At 44.3% G+C, this 25440-nt stretch overlaps 6 protein-coding genes across 7 annotated transcripts in view; 2 read left to right on the top strand and 4 right to left on the bottom strand.

The window, feature by feature from the left end:
* LOC126565465 (translocon-associated protein subunit gamma) overlaps positions 1-25440 on the bottom strand; it is a 485163-nt gene that overhangs the window by 211595 nt on the left and 248128 nt on the right. The gene's annotated exons all lie outside the window — the stretch shown is intronic.
* Positions 1-25440, bottom strand: part of LOC126564191 (striatin-4) — a 353049-nt gene that overhangs the window by 189102 nt on the left and 138507 nt on the right. The gene's annotated exons all lie outside the window — the stretch shown is intronic.
* LOC126564125 (ER degradation-enhancing alpha-mannosidase-like protein 3) lies at positions 1781-6818 on the bottom strand. Its single transcript, XM_050221062.1, has 12 exons — positions 6646-6818; positions 6293-6439; positions 4954-5106; positions 4729-4882; positions 4099-4662; positions 3930-4019; positions 3598-3850; positions 3257-3525; positions 2403-2637; positions 2211-2306; positions 1974-2146; positions 1781-1906 (listed from the first exon to the last, which is right to left on the bottom strand). The coding sequence occupies exons 1-12, from the start codon at positions 6816-6818 to the stop codon at positions 1799-1801; spliced, it is 2415 nt and encodes an 804-aa protein (XP_050077019.1). The 3' UTR covers positions 1781-1798.
* On the top strand, positions 6962-11429 carry LOC126560572 (DNA repair and recombination protein RAD54-like). Its single transcript, XM_050216530.1, has 4 exons — positions 6962-7057; positions 8575-9083; positions 9159-9654; positions 10051-11429. The coding sequence occupies exons 1-4, from the start codon at positions 6962-6964 to the stop codon at positions 11392-11394; spliced, it is 2445 nt and encodes an 814-aa protein (XP_050072487.1). The 3' UTR covers positions 11395-11429.
* LOC126564064 (nuclear pore complex protein Nup50) lies at positions 11832-14520 on the bottom strand. The gene has a single exon (XM_050220978.1). The coding sequence runs from the start codon at positions 14514-14516 to the stop codon at positions 11832-11834; it is 2685 nt and encodes an 894-aa protein (XP_050076935.1). The 5' UTR covers positions 14517-14520.
* LOC126564977 (protein ABHD13) lies at positions 15437-21479 on the top strand. The gene is made up of 3 exons (XM_050222111.1): positions 15437-15601; positions 15667-16429; positions 21345-21479. Exons 1-3 carry the CDS (start codon positions 15448-15450, stop codon positions 21451-21453), a joined length of 1026 nt encoding a protein of 341 aa, XP_050078068.1. The 5' UTR covers positions 15437-15447; the 3' UTR covers positions 21454-21479.

Genomic DNA, 25440 nt, shown 5'->3' with positions numbered 1-25440 from the left:
CCCACTCGCGCAAGTATTGGCAGACCGCCTTGGAACACAAACGCCATCATCACTTACGGGTTTTCTTACATCCTAACGCACATTTACACCACTTGCACGCTTAGTATTGCAACATGTTTCATGGAATTTAATCTACTTACGTCTAGTGTTTCGTCCAACGTTCTGCACGGGAGACGTTGCTCGCCATAAACCAGCCACACTTCCGGGATCTGGTTTTGAATTCGTAGAAAATAATTATGTACAAACTTGCGTCTCAATCACGTTATCCTCCCGGGAGGTTTGGATTACGTTTGGAAATTTGGTTCTATCAACGGATTTCAGCTGCGTGAGCGCATTCAATTAGTCTACCTGCTTCTTCCCTGTTTCGTTCAATCAAACGAAAAACCGAAATGCTTCATTAAAAAAGAACAAAACCGCAGGGAAATTTATGTTAAGAATTTATAACATGAGGTGCACAAAATTACTTACTTAAGAGGATGCGCTATTTTATCAAACACAATCCAGAAGCGGATCATTTTCTACACGGAGGATTGAAACGTAAAGCAGTTACGATTGTTTTCCATATTCCTGTGTGGTTATAAGCATTTTTAAAGCTAATACGAAATAGGTTTGTGATTTACAGAAAGTTTTACAGCTCTTTTGTTTTGCAAAATCGGGTTTCTTCTACACATTAGCAACGTTAGCAGAGCTAACTTTACGATAGTAAGAGAAGCCGACATATAACAACATTTAACAACAACTCAACTAGGTAATTGATAAGCTTGATGTGAAATACTTAAACTAGAATAGCTCAAAAATATATAGCGATGCGATATGTGGAATAGTAGTGTGTACAATAAAAGGATAAAAGAAAATAACATTAATTGCAAATTGATTGGCTAGAAGTTGTTGATTGCACAGAAAAGAAAGGAATGAATATATCGAACAAAACAAAATCAAGACTGATTTCCTTATTCCAGGAACCTACCTACGCCACTTTCCTATTTCACATTATTCTTTGCCTGTACACTCTCCATTCTTTATCTTTTCTCTTTAGTTCCCACATTTTGTTTTGTTTCATTTTGTTTTTCACGTTCCTTTCGTTAACTACTATACACTAATGTATCACTTTTTGTTTTTTTTTATAGAGTGAGAAATGAAAGAAAAAATACTATAATGCACTTGAATGCATTCTGTGCTCAGTTTTTTTTTTTACAATCTTCTCTAAGCATCATTCCATCCGGCGAATCATGATGGCCGGCGGCATGTGAAATTGGTTAATTTCACTTCGATTCCTTTTGTTTCGCTATCTCTGTACTAGCAGTAGTATAAAAACACTTCAGGACCTTTTCCTCTTTTCTTTGAGAAAGGCGCTTTTTCTCCCCCTTTCTCAATCACACTCTTCTTCTCAAACGGTACGACAATTTGCTAATAAATTCATTACTATCTAACTTGTTGCGCTTGTGCGCCTGTATGCGTGTGATGGTGCGTGATTCCGCTGTTTCATATCGAAATCGAGTGACTGGATGAAGTTACACCAGATCTGACGGAAAATAGCAAGTTGAGAAAAAAAGTGGTTTCCTTTTTTTTAATATCCTGAACACCTTCGCTCGGCTTCGGTTAACAGAATCAATGAACTAAGTGATCCTGAAGCATCCATTCAACTCGGACTTTTGTGTGTCACCATGACACGGGCTAAAGCTGCGAACCTGAAGGATGTCAATAAGGACATGTTTGTGTCCAGGAAACGATGTGGATAGATCGGCACGGCAGCAATATTTGTTGTGTTACTAAATCTCTCCTACTAGCTCTGCTAGTACTATGGCGTCGCCTTAGTGTCACTACTTTTTGTGTCAGTCTTCGTTGTGCTTGCTCGCTGCTCCTTTTCTAGCTTTTCTTTTAGTCCGGTGACGGACATTAGTGTGAGCTGCAAAGTGGGTGGATGAGACTAATGTAAATGCATTCTCGAATGTAAAATTTAATTCCCAAAGTACCTCGAGGCTAGGCTGCTCCTTAACGGCCTTGATGAGCTGTTCCGCTTCCTTCGTAAAGAGAAACACCACCGGTATCTGCACATCGTCCCGCCCGTCGCCGGACATTGCAAACATTTGCTGATTGTTGATCGAAGTGTTTGGTGTGTTGTCGAACACGATTGCAGCCACAGCACCTGGGACAGGACTGTTATCATATACCTTTTTCGTCAACATTTAAGAAAAAATCTCACAACTTACCTGCCGTCTGTACTCGTCTCGCTTTATCGACAAATGTGCATTCGCCACGCTCGATAATTACAATTTTGCCACGAATTTCGTCCGCATTTTTAAGAGCTAAATATCAACGAACAACAAGAAAGTGGTGTTAGTTGTTTTCTCCTTACTAAAAAAAAAAATAATAAAATACAACTGACAAATGATTTTCCTTACCAGTGCAAACTTTGGCAGGTTTTGCGAAGACGGCACGCTGGACGACGGACAGATCGTTTACCAGCTCCATGCCGAAGTGGCTGGGACCGGCCTCGAGGATGCGCAGTTCTCGATCACCATCCCGCTTGAAGGCGACTGCCTGCAGTTGCGTGTTGGGGATGGAGTTCGAGTTGGACAGTTCCACCATTTCCTGCATGAAGATAAGGCCACGTTCGGCATCCTCGGGAGATTTTGCCTGCAATGGGAACGATTGAGTAGCATTACTTCATATCCATTTTTAATATATTCATGAATGTCTCAAGTGTGTCCTAGTGGCTCAACATACAATCTTAATTCTTACTTAATAAAAACAACAAAGCAGACCAACTATGGTTTAGGAAGGAACTAGGGATAAAAAAGAGGATTACCATATGGAACGAAATACAGGAGCTGTGAGGGGGAAATCATACAAGTGAATCAAGAAGCGCATTGGTGCTCCTTAAATAGGAGGGAAGCAATAAGAAAAACCTGGGAATGGAGCTGGCGAGTCTCAAGATCTCAAGAGTCTCAAGTCTGACACCTATACTGTCACCTGACACTTATAGTAGTCAGGCAGAGTGAAAGCGGGTCTACCAAAGACTCTGCGAACAGCAAACCTGGTGAAAGGCTTATGCAATCGCTCAATGCAGTCAATATGGACTAGTCATGGGTAGATCCTCAGTTTTCTTCGAGTGGGATTAATACTACTATGAGCTATTCCGGAGTTTACTCCAGGTAGTTTTCGAAAATCTAAATTAAAAAAAATCCATGGAAAAATCAAGCTTGGGAAGTTTGGGACGATTTCAAAAACGACAAAGAATAAAATTGTCACTTACATTGTGAAAGCTGTGCAGCAGCTGTACCTTGCCTTCGCCTAGAGAAACCATCGTAATGCCCATGTCATAAACTGTTCGTAGATGATCTGTATTGCCTGCCTGAAAGTCAGCCGCTCTAAGTCGCTTGGCACTCGATATGCGCGGACAGACTCCCGTAACGAGGTCACGGAGTGGACGCCGGACTGTTTCAGGAAACAACTTGTTCGGGCTGGGACAGGAGCGCATGTAATCGAGCATATGCACCTGCTCGTCCTGATCGCGTACACCAGCTGTGGGAATAAGGGCGGGGAGGAACCGTTATTAAAAGTGATCGTTTGGGACAACATCGGACAAAACCTTACTGAAGGTGTGATTTCCTAGCTGGCCCAACGTGAGTGGCAGCAGATGAGCTTCGGTAGTAAAGATAAAGTCTTCAATGTTGAGGATCAGATCGGCCGGATCCGAGAACAGCAGGAAGAGATACTTGAACGTTTCAGAAAGTACGTACGAATCCATTCGATCCTCGTGTTTGCCCGTGCGTACATCGTTCACCGCGGCATAACCGCACGGAACTTTGGCATGTTTTTGAAGTGCTTTCAGGGCTTTCTTGCCCGCCTGAAAAGGAAGCAAGTAGAGGGAAGTCGATTAAGGCTCAACTCTCCTCAAAGGTTCTCCGTTTGATGTTGCTACATACATGCAAGTAATAATGATCACCAGTGGCTCGGTACAGGAAGTACGTTGATTCAATAAATTCTGGTCGAAGATGATGTTGACCCCAGTGGACCTGCGTAAGACAATAAGTAAGAAAAGCGATTACATTTTTACACCAATTAATTATCCCGGTCCCCGGTTGCACTCCTAACCTGGAAATCAAACGTAAATGCCTCCGGAATGAACGTATGCATCTGCATCACTTGGTACAGCATCTCGTGCGTTTGTACGGCCGGTTTCAAATCACCGGACAGTACCTGCAACCCTGGCCAAAAGGCAAGCAGTGCGTCCATAAAATTACGCGTCTTTGTATGTGGCCGATGCATCTGCACATCGAGCAGCATCGGACCTTGACTAATGTACTTCATGATTGCGTGATAGTGCCGGTTAAACCGTGCCAGATAGCGCTCATCGCCCAGCAGAATGTACGACTTTAGGCAGTACTCGTAGTACGAATCGATACCGGCACCAACGCCCGACTCGCGCCGTATCCAATCGCCGGAATGTACATTCAACACGGTACCCATCAGCTCTGAGCTACGGTGACGCATTTTCCATAGTGCGTCCATGGCGGCGTGTGCTTTTACTTCAAAAATTGGTTCCCCGCTTAGCCGAGATAGGGCGGCAAATTCTAACAGTATCGTTCCGGCACAAGCTGTACACGTTTCGCGCGAATGCCTTAACGCTTCAACCTTCATGCCGTGCTTTAGATTTACCTGCAAGAGTGGAATCAAAAAGGTTAAATTATCTTCTATATTATTCTCCACCTCGTTCCGACGTACCCTTGCATGCGGTATTCCCGTGGAAGTGTTAAATGCCGGTAGTAACCGATAGCCTAAATCTTTTGCCATTTCCAGCAGCTCACCTCGATACCACGTCATCACATCGGCCTGCTTCTGTACATACTCTGCGAGAATGTGTCCGGAGAGAAGACCACTGTAAAGTAATGGAGGCAATTAGTCATAGGCGTTTGAATAAATAACTCCATTTACAGCAATCAAACTTACCCAATCATTCGGATGTTAGTTTCAAATACCGACACGATGATGTCGTTATCGAACTTTACATCCTTGATCACCAGCTTGACAGCATGTTCGAACTCTTCTATATCACCCAATACCACTAGGGTATCCAGCGTGTCCACCAGGGTCATGGAAAAGCTAAAATAAGCATGAAAAAAGTAAAATTAATGGTTAGTATTGTTATCGATCACATTTCCACATAAGATATAACATGTCTGGTTATTGTAAAATTAAAATATTCAACGAATTAGAAACATTCCTTTATTCATAAATAATTCTTGTTCAATACTGGCTTTACATCACGTGCCATCCAAGTTCCACATATATGTTTCACGTTTAACAATATTGTTTTAGCCTCGTGTTAGATAAAAAATAAGTACTATAAATGGTATTCGAAACATAAAAAAGAACCCATTTCGCGTAAAGTACAATTTAATGACCGTAACAGATTATAATTTTTTTTAAGAACCCTTTTTTGTATACGTTTTAGTCAGCAAAAATCTTCAAGACCGTCAAAACGTGACAAATTACTTTGCTGCAGGGATTTCTAAACCCTTTTGTGCATGTGCTACTCGGACACTGATAGCATAACGAAGGAAGCTTGAGATAGTGAAAAATATTGCTAATAATTCCCTTAAAATTTTGAGAACGACGTAAAGAGCGCAGCAATATTGGGAATATATTCATAAAAAAAATTTAAACTATATTTAAGTCTTCGTTTATAAATAAAAAAAATCTTCTAACATTGCCGGCTAAATTTACGAACAACTTTGTGTTTTGAGGAAATAAAATGGATGTTGCCATACAAATGATATATAAAATTCTTTTGAATTGAAATATTAGCTAACTTTTACATACAATGTTTTAAAATTAATATTATTTCTACTTCAGAATGAAGCATTGATCAAGGACAAAACAAAAGTAAAAGACTTCGATAGCATCATTCGATAACAGTTAAACAAATATACAAAAAAAAAAACTAACTTTAATTCAAAGGTCTTTGCTGACCTTCGTTTGGAGACCCCTGCTCTAGCGTGTGCATCGAGTTAACGCGTATATTCACCAGGCACAAACCATGGCAAGATAAGGAGGTATCGTTCGTTTTGTGTTTTCGCACGATAACGATGTGTTATTACTTCTACTACCTTAGTGTGTATACGTTTGCATAACACACCTGTTAAAGAAACAAATAACAGAAATTAACCACGACAAACACCAAAACCCTAGGCATGGGCTTATCATGTTTCCAGCACTTCAAAATTTTACACGTAAGCACCGACACAACTCTTAGCCAGAACCGAGACCAATCCACTAATTAACTTACTTCCCGAGCGTATCGTCCAGGTCGCCACGGGACGGTGTGACACCGCGGTAACGGCCGGTACAGCTCAACGGCATCAGCTCATCCGCCGGGTAGGCATTGTCCATGTATGCCCGGTACGCATGGTAAAACATTTCCCTGGCTTCCTCCCTGATTTTCATTGTGCGTGTGTGCCGAGATGCGTGCGTGAAAACGAGAATCAAAACGTCCCTTCGGACCCGGTCCTGGGATGTAGAATACTGATCCCGGGACCGGAGCCCGGAAAGGGACAATGCGGGGAGAGAAAAAAACAGAAAATAATGAATTAGCTTTAATTCTTGCAATGAAAAAATGCATTGTGCAACGGAACGCCTTACTTAAGCTCGTTTCGCTCCTTGTTGGACATGTTGTGCGTAGGTACGGTAGGTATCTGTTCAGCCAGGGCCATCGTAAGGGCGGCTAGCCCCAGCACCACGCTCATCACCATCGCAATGAAGGTGAGCAGCTCTCGTGAGGTAGTAGCACCTCCAGCAGTCTTTACTGTCCGCATTGTTGTTGTTTGCAGGTATTTTCTAAACTGTACGCTCTCACCGCGTTGGACACTTTTTTCCGGGGTTCTTCCTGATTCGAAAGGATGGTTGTTTACGCTGTTTTTAGACAACAAATACGCTGATTGGGATCTCTCTGATGGGAATGTTACGAGCTGAAGAATGCACCGTTTCCTTTCACTCGTTGTCGAAGGGTCGGGAATACGTGGACGATGAGCGGTGCAACTACAGCAATCCTATGGTTTGCGGGTATTTGTTTAGCTGCTGTTGGACCATTTGCTCCAACTCCGCTACAAGCTGCTACACATCGTTCGAGAACCAATGGAACGATCTGATACGTGTGTGAAGCTGGTGCGAGAAGATGCAGCGATCGTGTTGTTTTCCTGCTGATTTTTTTGTTCTGGGTCCGAGACCACCATTCACCTCCACACTAGCCTCACCTTGGGCTTTTCTCACTAGCCCCTTCCCTACCCCTGTTGCTGCACCGTTGATGATTCTTTTGCCGTCCAAACACAGCAACCACGGGTTAGCATAGCTTCGTATCTTCATTATGTGCACCACCACATCATGCTCACATTAACTGGCCTTTCATCCCACAGTACCCACCACCTACACTATCAGGAAACGGTACACATCGACATGTTGGTGGCCGTGAAATGAGAGTGCGCGCCGTACAACAGCAACGAAACTAAAGTAACTAATCCCCCGCGTGCTGCTGAAAAAGGGACTGTGCTGTTTGGAAGTTGCCCTTGTTTTCAGTGATGATGACGACGATAATGATGATGATGTTTTCCCCCTTGTGGTGTTGTTGGCCACTGGGCAAAGAAAACTACAATCACTCGTATGTACTAATCTCGCACAGGTTAAAGTTGACTTTTTTCGTTGCAAGAGCGTTAACGCACGAGCGGGAACTGCACTGATAGAGGCTGTTGTTTGCTAATGTAGCACGTAATTAGCTTGGATTTGACCAGCTTTTAACCGTTTTTCCTCACAAATGTACAGAATTCGTTCCGAACTCTTTTCTGCACAGGCCTTTCTCCCGTCCGTGCGTGCGTATGTGTTTTTTCGATTATTTTTGCCACCTCCAATTGTGACATCCATCGATGACAGTTCAACTCCAACGCGGCCCAGTGAAAAACGTATGCAAATTTGTGAAACATTTTGTATTTTTGTTTGAACTGTTCGTTTATCGTGTACCCTGTGTCCAAAGGCTGTGCTAACCCGCTGGGTTTTTTTAAAACTATTGTTCGTAATTGTAGTTATTGTTTGGCCCATTAACCTGCTGTTTTGGAGTGAAGTGGATTAAAATAATATACGCCGTTTAATTTCAATAGATTTGAAGTAAAATTTTACAATCTGACGAAGCATTGCCAAGAAAAAGCACTGCTTTTCACCCGTTATATATTGTTTTCAGTCCATTTAATCGTGACGCAAATCGAAAATATTCTTATTTTTGATTTTTCGTTTATTTACACGATATTTCGCAGATAAATCGTTTGCTGAGTTGTCATCCCATTTTCACTGCACAATCGTCGCAGTTCCACGAACGCGCTACGCAATTGTCAAAACAAAGAGCGCGCGAAGCGGACGCTTGAACAAAAATCAAACAAACCGCACACGGTACGTGTATTAGCATGTTGAATTTGTGCATTTTATTTGGCTGCTGCTGGACTCACCGCCAATTACTTCGCATATAATGGTAAGTAAGCGTTGGTACAAACTTTCTTTCCATTCTTCATACACGTTTCCATTTTCCAGCGTAAAAGCCTTGTACCACAACGGTGCGGTCCGTCTAATGCAGTGCACTCACCGTTCAAAAGCCCTCTTTCGGCCCAGAAACGTCAGCGAGAATGCAGGAAACGGGGATCGGAAAAGGGTGGCACGGATCAGCCGCCAACTCCGAAACTATCCGTGTCCGAACACGAGCTGATGATCATGAAAATATTAACCCAACCGTTCAAGATACCGATCGCAAACTACGTGCCGGAACATTCGACACGATGTTTGGGTATGAAACGTTCGGCTGCCCGTCGGGCCTTACACGATCCATTTGCTTGCAATGCGCTGGTGCTGTTCAGTCCGCCAGAATTGTCCGAGCACGACAAGCTTAAAATGGACAAGAACAAGATACAGGTGCACGTGGTGGTGGACCCACTGCTGGGCAATATCCTGCGACCCCATCAACGGGAAGGTGTGAAGTTTATGTACGATTGTGTGACTGGTGCGAAGGGCGATTTTAACGGGTGTATTATGGCTGACGAAATGGGGTAAGTTTGCGAGAAGTGGCTCCTCCAATGGCACCCAACAAAAGAATTAATACGTTAATAATACTCCTTTCAAAGCCTGGGCAAAACTCTTCAATGCATCACACTGCTCTGGACGCTGTTACGACAAAGTCCGGATTGTAAACCCACCATCAGCAAGGCCATCATTGTGTGTCCAAGTTCGCTGGTAAAGAATTGGTACAAAGAGTTTGGTAAATGGCTCGGATGTCGGGTGAATTGCTTAGCGATCGATGGAGGATCGAAAGAACAGACGACGAAAGAGCTTGAACAGTATATGGCCAATCAAAGCCTACGACACGGCACGCCTGTGCTGATTATAAGCTACGAAACGTTTCGATTGTACGCCAATATTCTTAACAATTCGGAGGTGGGTGCTGTACTGTGCGACGAGGGACATCGGCTAAAGAACTGTGAGAATCTTACGTATCAGGCGTTGATGGGCCTAAAGACGAACAGAAGAGTTCTGCTTTCTGGTACACCGATTCAGAACGATTTGACCGAATATTACAGCTTGCTGCACTTTGTAAATCCCGGAATGTTAGGTTCAACTGCGGTAAGTGTTAAACCTGTCCCGGACAACCAGAGAAATCTGCATATTCCAGGCAAACGGTTAGCCAACAAGTTTGGAAGATTATATATATTCAATACGATACGATATATATACGATGTATATATATTCAATACGATGATATATATTCAATACGATACATATACGATTATATGCAATTCAATATCAATGCAATAATCTGTTAAAAATTAAGTTAGATCTTCTTCATTATAATCAGTTGAATACGATGCCTCAATTCCAAGCAATTTCCAAGTTTTAGATCTTCAATGGTTCGGCCACCCAATGTAACCAATTGCCTGGAATATGATTATTGAATCGTTTTTTGTTTTCCTCACAAAACATGGTTTTCCTTAATCGGAATTTGCTTTAAACATTTTCCAGGAGTTCCGGAAACAGTTTGAAAATCCGATTCTCCGCGGGCAGGATGCAAATTCCACTGATACAGAACGTGAAAAGGCCGCCGAACGTCTTCAAGAACTAGCCGCCCTCGTAAACCGCTGCATGATCCGACGAACCAGCGCCCTACTCACCAAGTACCTTCCAGTTAAATTCGAAATGGTCGTGTGCGTGCGTATGACCGAAGTACAAACCGCCCTGTACAAAAGCTTCCTCCAATCGGACACCATCCGTCGTAGCGTGATGGAAAAATCTGCTTCCAAAGCAAGCTTAACCGCACTGTCTAACATTACCTCGCTGAAGAAACTGTGCAATCATCCGGATCTCGTGTACGACAAGATACAGGAGCGTGCGGATGGGTTTGAAAATGCGGCCAGCATCCTGCCGGATAATTATTCCCCACGCGAACTACGACCGGAACTGGGTGCTAAGCTAATGCTGCTGGACTGTATGCTTGCGTCGATAAAAATCAACACAACCGACAAGATTGTGCTCGTCTCCAACTACACGCAAACGCTCGATCTGTTTGAAAAATTGTGCCGCAAGCGCGGTTACGGGTACGTACGACTCGACGGCACCATGACGATCAAAAAGCGTGGCAAAGTGGTGGACGAGTTTAATAAACCCGATTCGAAGGATTTCATCTTTATGCTAAGCTCAAAAGCGGGCGGCTGTGGGTTAAATCTGATCGGTGCTAACCGGCTCGTTATGTTCGACCCGGACTGGAACCCGGCCAACGATGAGCAAGCGATGGCACGCGTATGGCGTGATGGGCAGAAGAAACCATGCTACATCTATCGGTTGCTAGCTACGGGTACGATTGAGGAAAAGATTTTCCAACGGCAAACACACAAGAAAGCGCTCTCGACAACGGTGGTCGACAATGCGGAGGACGGTGAGCGGCATTTCACGCAGGACGATCTGAAGGATCTGTTTAAGTTGGACGAACAAACGCGCTCCGATACGCACGACATTTTCCGCTGCAAACGGTGCATGAACAGCGTGCAGATGAAGCTTCCACCGGACGATAGTGATTGTATGTCGGATCTGGTACACTGGTACCATTGTGCGAACAATAAGGGCATTCCGGATGATATACTGTCCAAGTCGTGGGATATTACGGGATGCGTTTCGTTCGTGTTTCATCATCGTTCGAATTCGGCCGTCGTTGAGCAGCAGATAGCGGAACAGAAGCGCCAGCAGGCATTGGCTTCAAAGGAGGAGAATGACGAGGAAGAAGAGGAGGAGGAGGAGGAAGATGACAAGGAGAACGAAGAAGAGGACGAACCGGAGGAAGACGATGAAAAGGATAAAGATTACGTTCTGTAACGCACAAGCCGCCAACCGACCGATTGTTTATTTAAAACAAAAAAGGAAAAAAGAAACAAGAATTCGGTTACAATTTAAATTTTATGCCTCTCCAGTAACTTTGCAAAATCCTTATTTCGTCTCATATTACTATTCACGACAACCTAAAACCGTTGCCAATCTGTTTTTCTTCTGGGACCCCTGCTAGCTATCTGTAACGCTCGACCTGTAACCTGGGAGTTGGGAGGTTGGAAAAGAAAAACAAAACAATCCCCGTGTATCCGTTGTCCTAAGGATTCGACGAAACCAATAAAAAAAAAGGTTTCACTGTACATTCGTTCATGTAATAGAGCGTGTAAATGTAATTATTGTTTGTAATATGATTTACCTAAACACATTGCGAGCTCTCCCGTGCGTCATTTTCCCATTTTCCTCTTAAAGAAGCTCCTGATAATCATCTACTTCGGTTTGTATTTCATCAACGTTTCCATCAAGTCGTTCGCTTCGGCCTCTGTCTTTACGCGCAACAGTACCGATGTCGGTGGCGGTTTCGAGTCCGGCAACGGTAAACAGATCAACATTACATTGTTCTTGCCTACACGCTGCAGTGGTACCGATTCGTTCAGTATGATGTTAAGCAGAATGTTGCCAAGGGCGGTATCGGCACGGACCAGCAACTGCACCTTCCCATCGACTTTTTTTATGTGTAGCGTACACACGCCACGGTCCGAGTACGATGAATCCACCTTAAAGTACAGCTTGCAACGCTTCGAGTACACACTGTCCTTTTCCTCGACCGGAGTAAATTCTACCTTCGGTGGTTCGTCATCATCGGCATCTTCCCCGCCGGCCGTGTCTTTATTAACACCGGCCGCACTGCTATCCGGAACCGGTGGCTTAACTATTCCGCTACCGAATGTAAATCCTCCGGGAGTTAGTGATTTGCTGGCGAATGTTGATGCACCGGCAAAAAAGGATGGCGAACTGGTCGACACCGTTGAGGCGTTGTTAGTGGTGGTGCTTGCCGTGCTGGGAGCGGCATTGGTGCTCGAAAATCCACCGAATGTAAGTGGTTTCCCGGAACCGAACGTAAAGCCACCGCTGGCCGGAGCAAGCGTTTTCGCTGTGGGCAATTCTTTTGGTGCTGAAGTACCGAAGAAGAAGCCTGTCTTTTCCTTAGTTTTTTCGGGTTCTTTCGCAATCGGATCGATTGGTTTAGGCTCCAGTCCAGGCTTTGCTGTCGGGATACCCGGGAATCCTTCTGTTTTCGATGGTTGGGAAGATGGCAACGTTAATTTCGTAGCAGCACCCGACTCCGTACTGTTGGACACACTTTGTTCCGTACCATTCTGTTCCAATTCTTTGAATTTCGCAAAATATGTTTCATAACTTTTAAACACCGGACTAAAGTTGCAGTACGCATTCTCCTTACACTTTTGCGTAATCCACGCGACGAACGCATGGTTTAGTGCAATCACGTTCTTTTTCATGCTGGTGGACTGGGTGGTCGTGGGTGTCGGATTTGTGGTGGTGGTTGTAGTATGTGAGAATGACATCGATTTCTTTTCCTCATCTTTTTTACCGGAATCCACTACCTTCGGGGCCGGTGCCGTTGTCGATGGGGCAAAGCTAAACATTTTCTTCAGCGTGTCTTCGCTGTTCTCCTTCGGGGCGCCGAACGAAGCCTTGCTTTTGTCCACCGGAACGCTCGAAGCGGGAGGAATGCCAAAGGAAAACGTTTTCTTTTCTGGCTCGGATGGTTTCTTGGCAGGAGAGGATGCTGCTGCCCCAAAGCCGATCGCATCATTCTTGCCGGGTTGAACTGAACCGAAAGAGAATGTACTTTTCGGCGAACCTTGTGTGCCGGAAGAAGCGATAGATCCGAACGAAAATGTTGTAGCCTTCTTATCGGATGCTTCGTCCGCTTTCGGCGCTACCGAACCGAACGAAAACGTGCCCTTTGGTGTGGTGGTTGGTGTGTCTTTCGTGCCAGCCGGCGAACCGAACGTAACGGTTGCTTTGTCGGATGTGTCAGCAGCTGTGGCCGGTTTAGTTGCGGGCGAACCGAACGAGAATATTCCTTTCGGAGGTTCTTTCGATGCAACCGGCGAACTTCCAAAAGTAAATCCTTTCCTTTCCGTCTCGGAATAGTCAGTTTTTGTAGCCGGCGAACCAAACGCAAATGTGCTTTTGGTAGCGGCCGGTGAGCTACCCAAGCCGAATGTCTTCTTTTCTGCATCGTTCGTGTCGGTTTTGGCAGCGTTCGATCCGAAATTAAACATACCCGTCGAGGAGGCCGCACTTAGGGAGGAATCTTTTGCACCGAAAGCGATTGTCTTCTTTTCCGTCTCCCCGGTGTCGGTCTTGGCGGCAGCGGAACCGAACAAAAATGTCCCTTTCGGTGTCGTGTCAGATGACTTATCTTTGTTGCCACCAACAATCCCGAACGTGAAGCCTTTTTCCGGTTTCGATGAATCTGTCGTCGATTTAGTTGGCACCGTGCCGAAGGAGAAGGTTGGTGTCGGTCCCGCAGTTGCCGGATTAGCTGCCGTTGCACCGCCAAAGCTGAACAATCCTTTACCCGTACCGTCCTTTTCACTGTCCTTTGATGATGATATACCAAATCCGGATGATGTGGAGGACGCATTTTTCCCTCCCTCCGTACTGTCCGCTTTCAGTGCATTGGGTGTTCCAAAGGTGAACATCTTTTTGCCAGCATCTGCCGCACCGATTGTGCCCTGATTCGTGCCGAACGAAAACATTGGCTTCGTCGAACCGGCTACACCACTGTCGGCACCGCTCGATGATACGGTGGCGGTTCCGTTACCATTCGTTTTGGCGGCACCACCAAGCGTTGAGAGGAAGGAAAAACTGGGCGCACCATCCGGCTTATCCGTGCCCCCTCCCTTCGCCAGCGGTGTCGATGCGAACCCTTTGAACGAGCCAAACACGGAAGCCGAAGGGGCCGCACCCGGTGCGGTACTGTCCGCCGCGTCCGTCGCTACCCGGCGCCGAGCTTTCTTTATCACTCGCAGTTTTAAAACGTCGTCGCTGGCCTTTGCAAACTCGCCCTTCTCTTCCGGCTCGTCGGTTTCGTTCCAGTTCAGATGGTTTAAGGATGACTGCGGGCCGCGCTTAGCCATTACGAAAGGGTGAACAAAGCGAGGGGAGGGCGCCCGGGAACTCTAACGCGCGAAAGTATTTACAGCAAGCGTGGTATTGCACTTTTTTCCTTGCTTTTTCGACGCACCAAGAAAACGTGAAGCGATCGCGTTAACAAACAGTAGAGCTTTTGATGGTGACCGCGGTACGTCAATGCGGTGAGCTGTCAAAAAATTGCCGGTCAAATCTGTTGTGCCGATCCCAGTGTGCATGGCGGGCTTGGTGGATTTTTTTTTTTTTGGCGGGATCATTTTTGATAAGTTAAATTGTCGTTTTTTGCTCTTAAAAGATTGCTGTAATGTTCACAACATGAGAAAAATATTTTTTTGGAAGAATTTTTCCAATTTTGCTGGAGGAATATATAAAAAAGCAAAAGAATGAATAAAAAATTGCACCGGATTAAACATATTTAGTACAGCAAATACTTTTTAGTACATTTAGAACTCAACCAATTGTCAGAGTTCTTAGAACGACACAGAGAAACAACAAACATTGCGGTGCCATACAGTCCACATAACCAATAGAATCGAAACAGTTTTCTTTCGCCGCGATATTTTCACTTTTAAGTTAATATTTTTCTACGAATAAAAATTGAACCGATGGTTCACACACGTAAGCAGGTTGTGCGTATTGTTTAATCGGTCTTCACGATCCCGAAAATCATGTACGTCCTTGTAAGCAAACGCCATGCAGCATCGACCGGAACAAACGTTTGCAAGCATAAATCTCGTGCTGCTGGTTTTTGTTGCGTTAAAATTCTGTTAAGAATTTAAACCTTATTTGAGGTGATGATTTTCGGGAAGTGTTGATTGATTTAACCCAGCGTTTACCCACGGAAAGTACGTTATTATTGTCCGGTGAAAATTCCGATTCCCGTTCGTTGGTTCGCATCCGTAACGAAAGCCGTCCGTAATGTCATTCCGCGATTGGAAGATAGTGCGGGTGCTGGCCGGAATCGCCATGCGGATATGGGCCGCTAGTGGTGCCGCGCTGCTGTCCGCTTTCCTGATATACGTTGTGTACGGTGGCTTTTTTGCTTTCCTGCTGCTTTTGTTTGCCGTGTCGGGTAAATTGTTGCTGCTCATCGTGTCCAATTGTGCACGTTAATATGTATTTGGTTGTACTTTTTAGGCATCCTTTACCACGCACAAGACAACCTGCTGTACCATCCCGAGCTGCCGGCCAATTCGCGAATCTTCATACCAGTTCCGTCAATGCACGGATTGCCTTACGAAACGTTACACCTGAAGACGCGGGATGCCATTTCACTGCACGCCTTCTGGATCCGGCATCCGGGCGATAAGGGCCGCTACGTACCAACGATAGTGTACTTTCACGGAAATGCTGGCAATATGGGCCATCGGTTACAGAACGCCAGCGGCTTCTACCACACGCTCCAGTGCAATGTGCTGATGGTGGAGTACCGAGGGTACGGTCTGTCGACTGGGACTCCGAGCGAGAAGGGATTCTTTGCCGACGCACGTTCCGTACTGGATCATCTGTTCAGCCGGCACGATTTGGACCATGGACAGATAATAATATTTGGCCGATCGCTCGGTGGTGCCGTATCAATCGATCTGGCAGCCGACGCGGTGTACGGTTCGAAGATTATGGGCGTAATTGTGGAGAACACGTTCACCAGCATACCGGATATGGCGGTGGAATTGATACACCCGGCGGTGAAATATTTGCCACTGCTGCTGTACCGGAACCAGTACCTGTCCGTGGACAAGATTCAGTTCATTTCCGCCCCGATCCTGTTCGTTTCCGGCCTGGCCGACACACTAGTGCCTCCGAGGATGATGACGATGTTGCACACGCGATGTGGCAGCACCCGCAAACAGATGCTGCAGATTGTTGGTGGATCGCATAACGATACGTGGGCTGTGAATGGGTGAGTTTCGATCGAATGCATATTTTATGATTACCCGTGCTTTTGCGTTCTAAAGATAGTTTTACGGTTTTTGTGAGGTCAAGTAAAGTTGCGTAATGCATAGAGAATTCCGTGTACTTCCTTGTTGTGGCACGCAACGTATTTTTAGTGTAGGATTGATTTTTGGATTAACGCGGTTGTGATGCCCTAATTTCCTTTTCCACTGTCCTTATCCAAATCTATGAAAAGTGTACAAAATAATATTAATCAAATCGAAGTAAAACAAACTAAAACAAGTACAGTAATACAGTTAAGAGATGAAAGAGGCCTAAGGCGTGTATGTTCTGTTCGAAACGGGATAGTGATGGCTGGATGCGTTTTTGTGCTTGATAGGTCGGAGTTTGTTGCTGAGGTCAAGGTTGTGCCAAGTGGTGTTCCTGTGTTGGCAACGCGGATGGCAGCATCTCTTAGGCAAAAGGGTGTTGTGTACTTCGGCTGGACGAAGCCGACCTTTGTTGGCTAGACGGTCAGCTTTTTCGTTTCCATTAATTCCGGAGTTTGATGTTGTCTCGACCCGCCCATTGATTTAACACGTTGACTGCCAAGCCCTTATTGAGCGAAAATCTCCGTCATGCCACGGTAATCGCTAAAGGGCGGGCGCCGCTTACATACAAGTGTTTGTGAGAAGCGCTTCGCTCACTTATCACATGCCCATGCTTGGCGATACGGTTTTAAGGTAATGTACTGTTTTGCAAAAAAAAATAAATTGTTCAAAAGTTAACTTTTCATATTTTCTATTGGTCTTGGCTGGTATCATTGCTCAGTCGAAATAATCGTTTTTTTTTGTTGGTCGTACGACAGAAACTGTCGTCTCACATGGCCTTGACATGGCCTGTTCAAGATGTTGCTGTCACCCACTTTTGGGGACATGGCGTTCAACGTGTTAAACGTGGGAATAATTATTGTATAACCTAGAAAATAATTTAGCCGAATTGACAATCTTTGTCACAAGCAAACGGTCCAGATGGGATGCGATACCGGTTCTTATTGTGTCAGTCTCAATTCCAGGTGTCCAGAAATATCATGCGAATGAGAAGCTTGCCAAGTAAGAAAAGAAACCAGACATATTCATAAATTGTTAGAGCTGACGTAGTAGCGTGCTAAGGGTTTTTCTATCCATCGTACCAGGTAGATTCGTCAAACATCATCCCAAAGGCGTCTCGAAAAGTTGAGGAGGATATATTCGTATCAAATATTAATTACGTTTGTGCGTCGTTTGGCCTTATCCTTCATCCTATTTTTTGACAGAAGGATCAGTAAAAGAAAGCTATTTTGGTGGATCGAAAATGTCGGAAAATGGTAACTGTCTCACTTTTGGACAACCACCACCCGTATGGTAATGCACAAGAGAAATAATGATGACATTTCCACACCACATTTTGGGCAACCTACACGCGGCTGGAGTCTGAATTGTCGAACGGAAGGTGCTTAAGCATGTGGCGGCTACCATCCGTAAATCAAATATTCCGTTCGACAAAATGTATCAAATGCAGCAACGGGCACAGTTAACAGAAAGCATATTTTGACACAATGGTAATTAAACCCCACTTTTGCTAATGGTGCAGGAAATTCTCACCCAATACTGGTACAGTGAGCCCTCGGCGTATCCGGCAATACGCCAGACTAATACGTCGTCAACGCACAATCTGTTAATGCTTCTCCCTGCCGCTAGCGCAGACACTGCAGTATTCCATGTGTCCATGTGTCCTTGTGTGTGTGTGTGTGTTTGCTCCCATCATCACCTCCTCCAATACTGCACTGCACGTGTGTGAATGCTTACGCAACCGTACCTTCCGTTGATGATTTCCGGTGTTTCGAGCACTCGTGCAAGAGAGACAGAGGACATTGATAGGATTATTCTACATCACTTGATATCCTCTTTTACATAAATTGAAATGATTGTTGTGATTTCCCTTTTTTCCGCTTGAAAGGGCATCGATTCGCGCGCGCCCGCACGGCACTGGGTGGCAAGTGAGTGCGCGCATGTTAAAGGATAAGCTCGCTTGGATGTACGTGCTATTTGCCATGGTTTGGTGACTGTTTGAGAGGTTCCTTTGACTGGTTTACCCTTTGCGTTAATGTGCGAATGGTCGGGAAAGGATAGCCAGCGGCGAGGCCAGAAGTGTAGACGAAGGGTGGCATACATTTTAACTGCCCTTGTGCGTGTTTGTTAATGGGAACACGGTGACGTTTGATGGCATCAATGCTGACGAAGGAAATTTCTGTCACAAAATGTAAAACCGGCAGTTTTCTACCTTTCCTGTGCCGGTGTCAGCTGTACCGTAGATTTCCCTGTTCCACTGCCACATTTCGTACCCGCGTACGTATTCATTGTCGAAAATGGTTGCTTCCCTACGGTTTAATAGTTGTCTGTACGTGTCGGTACGGTGGGAGCCGGCTTTACAACACTTGACGGGATTAATTTTACATTGTTCATTGTTTCCACCTTCATCTCGGGCGTCGGTTGACGGTAACGGACAGATTTGAACCCATTTTTCATCATCAATCGCGGTACTACGCTCCCGACGATGGGAGTTATGGGTGCGCCACGTGGTTTTGTAAGCTTACCGACTAACCGAACGACTTCCGCACAATAAGTCCCTAATGGAGATGCATTTGAGTGAATCGTTCGGAAGAGGTTAAGAAAATAAAGGAGTAGGAAAAAGAATGTATCATGTGGAAAGCGAGAGTATATTTTTTTGTTTGTTCATTTTGATGAAAACTTTGAAGAGGTCTATGAAAAGATCTGCGTTTGCTTTACTTTAAACTCAAACTGTTCGGATTTTATTGGTTGAGTTTATGATAAAAACCGGATGCTTGGAATATAGTGAAAGCGAAAAACTAGATGTGAGTGGAAAAATAAAGGGAAATGACTTCCGATTGTTTTATTCTAAATTAAAGTCGATCGGAAGATAATCTGATGTAATGAGATTCTAATTCTGTAATTGATCAGATCATTTTAGAAATACTAGTGAAGTGTGTTTAAGAATTTTTGAGATCCAGCAATATAATATTTCTATATTATATTGCTGGATATTTCTCCTAATTTTGTCTTACAGTTATTAAGGGTAAGTGTCTTCCTAAGCTTCTTAATAAAGGAAGTCTTCCTTAGAAGGAATTCTAAATGGATATTTTTCATGACATTTGCAGTCGAAAATGCCTCAAGTAAGAGATGCATATTTTGATGGTTTGACTTTGAGTGCTGCTGATTGAATCCAATTTTGCGCGTAACGCCTTTCAATAGGTTTCGAAAGTCAACTAGAAATGTTGGCAAGCCATTTCTGGACTCTGCTCAAGATGATGTGGGAGAAGAAGGTTTCACAAGACTTCAAACCTGGAGTCTGGAGACACAACAATCAACATTCAACGTTCAATTTCATACGGAATCTATCCATAACATTGTTTTAATAATTATTATAAACTTTATCATGATTGGCTTGAAATTTGGATATTCAATTCATTTTAGAAGAGTGTCTGTTCCTGTCTGTTCCTTAATATATAAAATCTGGTAAAGAAAGTTGAAAAAAAATAGCAAATGACACGATAAATTGCTAGTGCTTTGTCCATGGCTAATTACTTGATTGCAGTATCATTAAAATTTGTCTTCCGCACACAACAACAAAACATAATCTTACCTTTAATTGTAGCTTTGTGCAAGTTACGAATACGAAGGTGAATAAAACATCACACACCCATCTTTCCCGGATTTCGGTTGCTGAATCCGGCCCCTTTGGGGACTGCCTGCCCTTTTACATCGATACATACGGCTTCCGGATGGATCGGATTTCAACGAATCTCTCCCCACCTCAGGTATAATGGTGCGTGGCAGATGGTAGTACTACACACGACTATTACGGTTCTGTGTGCGCTTAATGTACCGTTCGCTGCGGTCGAGCGTGTACGCATTATCCTAGTTAATGTGCATGCAACGGGTAATCGGATTAGAGTTGCGGCCGGGGTGGGTGAGAATGACAGGAATTCCACTCCGTTTCCTTTTGTCGTGTAAGTGCGAGATTATTTCACCGGTGTGCGCTATAATTTCTCCATCCTTTTCTTGTGAGGCGACGGATCTTTCGGTGCGAAAATATTTCCAGTCAACGTTGGGGAACACTGGTACGAATGGAGACGCCTGGTCGCTGGTGGATTTTGGTTCGAATTGACTGTGATTCAAAAATTATTTCATTGGAAGATTGTTGGATGTCGAAATGTACGTCTCAGTGTACCATTTTGAAACAAAAGCTCTGTCCCAATAAAAGCACGGCCCATCCTATTCCCCATCACTGCTGGCGATTAATTCTATAATGAGATGATTTATGTTGAAAATTAACTTCTTCAATCGACCTACCTAACCGCAGGCCAGTTTTCATCCACGTCGCTCCTCTGTTCTGCACAATGTGCCCTCGCGGCGGAAAAGGAAATTTTCCGGCCGTATGATTAGGTAGTGCCTGCCCGGCTGCCTAACTATACCGGAAAGCGTGATCGGTGAGCGATGGGTAATGATTAATCGTTAGCCATTATTCAGCGCCAAACGGAGAAGCGAACGGGAACCAAGAGGGTACTTGCAAATCGCGCCCGTTTCACGTTTCGAGTGAAGTTTCGCATTTACGGCAGTCCATAGCGCGTTAGCGTTTTTCGACAATGGCCGGGTTTGGCTGTGAGTTTATTACATTTCCTCCTAGCGTATCAAAATTTGTGTGCCTGTATTTTCGTATTTTTCTTTCGCTCGACGAAGTTAGGGGAAAAATATGGGACGCATCTTTGTTAGAATCGCTACGGAGGGCCATTTAAATATGAATAATGCGTCGTGATTGTGCGGTGCAAATATGGCTCTCTACGCACACGGAACTCACGACGGTCTTCTTTTCCCCTTTTCCAGGTACTACCAGGGTGTAGCCCAATTTATTAAGGAGTGTAGAGAAACCAAAGGACCACTACAGACGCCCCCGGTTAGCCACAACGTTTGGCCAAACATAGAGGAAGTGTGAGGTGCCGATGTGCCACGCGATTTGCTACGACCCCAGCCCACAAGGTGACGCACCAACGATGCTTGCCAAAAGTCGGTGCTAGGTACACCGACGAGAAACGGTGATGGATAGACTTAGCAATAGACCCGTAATGATGATGATGACTTAACGCAATTGTGTTTGGACGAGCACATTACCGGGGTACAAGGGGCCTAACTTGCCTACCAGAAAAGGATCACCACACACATACACACACAAACACTATTAAAATTACGAAATCGCTGCTCTTGAGGTAGGCTCGCTTGCTTGCCGCTCGACGCTCTCATGGAGATGCATGGACATCTCCATTTTACAAGCGCTAAACAATTAGTATCTAGTTGAACAAGCGTCCCATCAACGCTAAAACTTTGCGGCCAGCAGGGAGCGAACGTCGAAGGAGAACGTGCTTTCGAAAAGTGCGGTGCAGAATGAAGGAAAAAAAAAAACCAAAAGCTTCGTTTCTACATCAACAACGGACAACGCGCACCAGAGCAACGTCAAACGGCAACAGTAACAATAAGCGGTTAAATTTTGAACATTAGCATAATAACAATATTAAAATAATAAATTAGCGTTAAAGCGTATTTCCCTGAACCTTTCCCCCTCACAGAAATCATTTATTTATCACCCAGCACTCCATTCGTGTTTCGTCTCTGATTCAATTACTCTTCCTATGAGATTTGCTAAGTCCTAGGTCGGGAAGATTTTGTACAACGATTTTTCTCGTTGCTCGGAAGAAACGACGATACCTTTACAACCATGCTCAGACCGGATACACCGGATCGTAGGAGAAAGAAAATTACATAAAATTCTTATTAGCTTACGCTAGGGGGCTCCGAAAGACTCAGCCTCTGCGGCTGGCTAGAGTAGGCTTCAGGTGTGTGCTGTATCTGTTTTCGGTAGGAATTTACCCCGGTGCGTACCTTGCCACGTTTAGACAAGATAAATTGACGGTAGCTGGCGCAGGGTGTCAATGATTGAATTTCAACCTTGGTGCTGGTGCGATTGGTAGAGAAAAAGAGAGCGCGTCCTTGTACGCACAATCAATATTCGGCCTTTTTGGATGGCATCGATTCTTATTAAATATTGACGAACGAGTGAGCTTCCTCCGTTGCTGGCCTGGTGCTGTGTAATGCTATTTATTGAGTTCAATTTGTTGCTCTGTGTGTGAGGGCTTTTACAGTGAAACGTGGGCTAGAATTTAAGGCCCTTTTCGACGGAAGAGTGAATGCCGTGCCGTGACTAAACAGCGGAATAGTGTAAACGAAATTAACTTACATCGATACTTTATCACCGTTTTTCTTTGCGCTTTATTTGGCACGGTGAATGGTGTAAAGGGAAATTAGGCGTCCCAGGTCATTTTTATTATGGACCAAATGGAATTGATTTATAGATTTAACACCTCGAGCATTACTATTTAGCAGCTGTTTCTTGTTTGATTCGGTTTACAAAAATAGCGCTCCTTGTTCAGTGCTTTCAATCATTCGAGAAAAATCTTTTGCAATTCATTCACTCAGTCAACTGTGTAAGTTGCCCGGAAGGGCCCGGTTAGAAATATTGCTTATTGAATTGTTAATAATATTGCAATTTCTTTTACAGAACGCTCCCGGTGTTTTGCTTAAGAAAGAGAAGAAAAAAAAAACTGTTAATACATTTTTGACACAGGATGGTAACAAAAGGTTTCGCCCCTGCCGGTGTAACCATTGTACAACTCGCAAAGCAATGGGAAATAGTGAAGAAAAGAAAAACATTGACAATATTTGCCTTGTCGGAACGAATCTATTACTTTGATTTTTCACTTTTTCTTATTCACACACACACACAGCAGAAATGAGAGAAAGAAAAAGCTTGAATAAAAGTTTTTGTACTGCATTTTCGCTGTTTTGTGTGTACTGAACGTGAACATAGAGAGGCAAATTGTTCCCGTTTTTCAAATCTGCCTCTGCTGGTCGCCTAGCCGTTTTCAACAGAAACAACACTTATTGAGGATCGCTAAGGGAGTGAAACGGCGCCAAAGGGATACTGCTGGCTTCTACTACTACCACTGCTACTAATGCTTGGTAATTGTACACTTCCAAAGCACAAAACTAAGGCACAAAAGGACCTAAGGTACTAAGCACGACTCCTCTCTCTCTCTCTCTCTCTCTCTCTCTCTTTCTCTCTCTCTCTCTCTCTCTCTCTCACGCATCACTGCCCAGCAGTGCAGCAGGTGCACTTTCTCGAGTCGCTTCAGCCGGCAAGCAACGCGAAGCTTTCCTTCTTCCTTTCCTCGATCATCATTGTCTCATTGTCATGTGGTCGGTGGAGACGCCTGGTTGTTGGACGAACTTTTCCTTCGATTGGTGGTCCTGGTGCTCTGGATCCCCTCCAGGGGGAAAAATATATTACAATTAATCCTTTTTGTGATTCAAGTCCTCACTTTTGTTACGTGCACAGTATTTGCATGGACTCCCGCTGGTCTAGTTTTGCCGCGTGTGTAGCCAAAATGCAGATGTGTGGCAAAAACCAAAAACAAAAAAAGCTCCCGCCTCTTGTAAGTATCCGCAAAAGCTGGGGGAGCAAGAGTACGAAAAGCGAGTCATTGTATTCTTTTTTTCCTGTATTTGCTTCTTTTGAAGCTTTCGCTTTTACCTCCCTTTCTCCCAAAGAACTCGAAATGATTTTCACCTCGAACCGGCTGGCCGGGTTTTGTTGTAAGTGGAATGATATTTTTAAAAGAACGATATGCTTTCCTTCTACTTTTCATTTTGTAAGTCTAACTGTAAAGTGCGGCAGAAAGTTTCAGTAGCCGAACAGCAGAAACACACGGGTTTTTGAAAGGAATCGGATACTGTGTGTGTGTGTGTTTTTTTCATGAATTGGCTGGCGTTGCGTTCGCTGGGTAGTGCAAATTTTAAGCTTCTTTTGATACGATGCTTTTTTCTCTTGTCGAAAGTTTGGCGTGCAGTGCTTGTAAGTTATTAATGAATGTGGCAAGTACGGTGTACCGGTGATGCAGAACCAAGGAGGTGGGTTCTTGTGCATTGACGGTGCGCAATCAGGCGGTTATTGAAAATGCAATCCATCCATACAGAACTGTCAGAACTGGGGAAGCTAAAAGCGGTAACTTTTCACTTTTCCTACTGACAAAGACGATTTAGTGCTTTGTTTGAAAAATGTGTACATGTGCTGAGGACAGCGTGAATCGCTAATGAGGGTAATGAAATTTGCTAATGGTTTCGCATGAAAACATTTTGGCCGAACCTGAAATATTTTTTTGATTGTTGGAAGCTATGCGACAAACGGCACACTGTAGTGTAAATTGGTGCAATTTTAATCATCTTTTTTTACGAACAGAAAGGCCACGTGGGACTTAAATTGTTAAAATAATGTTTCTAAACTACTTTAACTGCACTCTGAGAGTAGTTTTTGCCGAAAATAGTGAAAGAACGGCGTTATGGGCGACCGCGGCGCCACTCTTCAAATGGCAGGAGCGGGGTTCAAATCCTATCCGGACCGTCCCCCCGTAGGACTAACTATCCAAATACGTGGTATCAGCAAGTATAGCAAGTATTTCGATGGCCAGCGTGACCTAGTAGATTGTTAAGCCAAGAAAAGTGAGAGAAAAATTCATGTCAACAACAGAAGTGCTGGCGGCACTCAGAATGCAATTGTGACACGTGCAGGTATTTATTAAAGATGACTACCGATTTATTAAGACTACCGTAGCGCTCACTCGCGCCAATGGCCAATTTGTTTACATAAAACTGGTAAAACAAGGCACCGACATCTAACCAAGACATTGATGTGAGAAAAAACAGATCTCATCCAACTAACTTTTACGCCTGAAAAAAGTCAACCTGTGTTGAGAGTAATAAAGGAAAAGGTCTTCTACAGGGCGCGACAGTCTTTATCTAACACTAGAGTGGGACAGAATCACAAAAAAAAACTTGTCAGTTATTTAAAGTCTTCAACAACTGATCCTGTGTC

The sequence above is a fragment of the Anopheles maculipalpis genome, chromosome 3RL (assembly GCF_943734695.1).
Source record: "Anopheles maculipalpis chromosome 3RL, idAnoMacuDA_375_x, whole genome shotgun sequence".
NCBI classification, from domain to species: Eukaryota; Metazoa; Arthropoda; class Insecta; order Diptera; family Culicidae; genus Anopheles; species Anopheles maculipalpis.
Note: the sequence above shows the minus strand (reverse complement) of the source record. Positions and strands in the feature narration are given on the sequence as shown.

Bases quoted from the DNA above. Each gene is read 5' to 3' on its own strand.
- LOC126564125 (XM_050221062.1), bottom strand. From the start codon at position 6,818: ATGCGGACAGTAAAGACTGCTGGAGGTGCTACTACCTCACGAGAGCTG. The intron at 2,307-2,402 runs GTAAGGAAAATC...GTTGATATTTAG, and splicing joins ACCTGCCAAAGTTTGCACTG to CTCTTAAAAATGCGGACGAA. The intron at 2,147-2,210 runs GTAAGTTGTGAG...GTCCTGTCCCAG, and splicing joins GAGACGAGTACAGACGGCAG to GTGCTGTGGCTGCAATCGTG.
- LOC126560572 (XM_050216530.1), top strand. From the start codon at position 6,962: ATGTTACGAGCTGAAGAATGCACCGTTTCCTTTCACTCGTTGTCGAAG. The intron at 7,058-8,574 runs GTTTGCGGGTAT...TCCATTTTCCAG, and splicing joins GCAACTACAGCAATCCTATG to CGTAAAAGCCTTGTACCACA. The intron at 9,084-9,158 runs GTAAGTTTGCGA...CTCCTTTCAAAG, and splicing joins ATTATGGCTGACGAAATGGG to CCTGGGCAAAACTCTTCAAT.
- LOC126564064 (XM_050220978.1), bottom strand. From the start codon at position 14,516: ATGGCTAAGCGCGGCCCGCAGTCATCCTTAAACCATCTGAACTGGAAC.
- LOC126564977 (XM_050222111.1), top strand. From the start codon at position 15,448: ATGTCATTCCGCGATTGGAAGATAGTGCGGGTGCTGGCCGGAATCGCC. The intron at 15,602-15,666 runs GTAAATTGTTGC...TGTACTTTTTAG, and splicing joins GCTTTTGTTTGCCGTGTCGG to GCATCCTTTACCACGCACAA. The intron at 16,430-21,344 runs GTGAGTTTCGAT...CCCCTTTTCCAG, and splicing joins GATACGTGGGCTGTGAATGG to GTACTACCAGGGTGTAGCCC.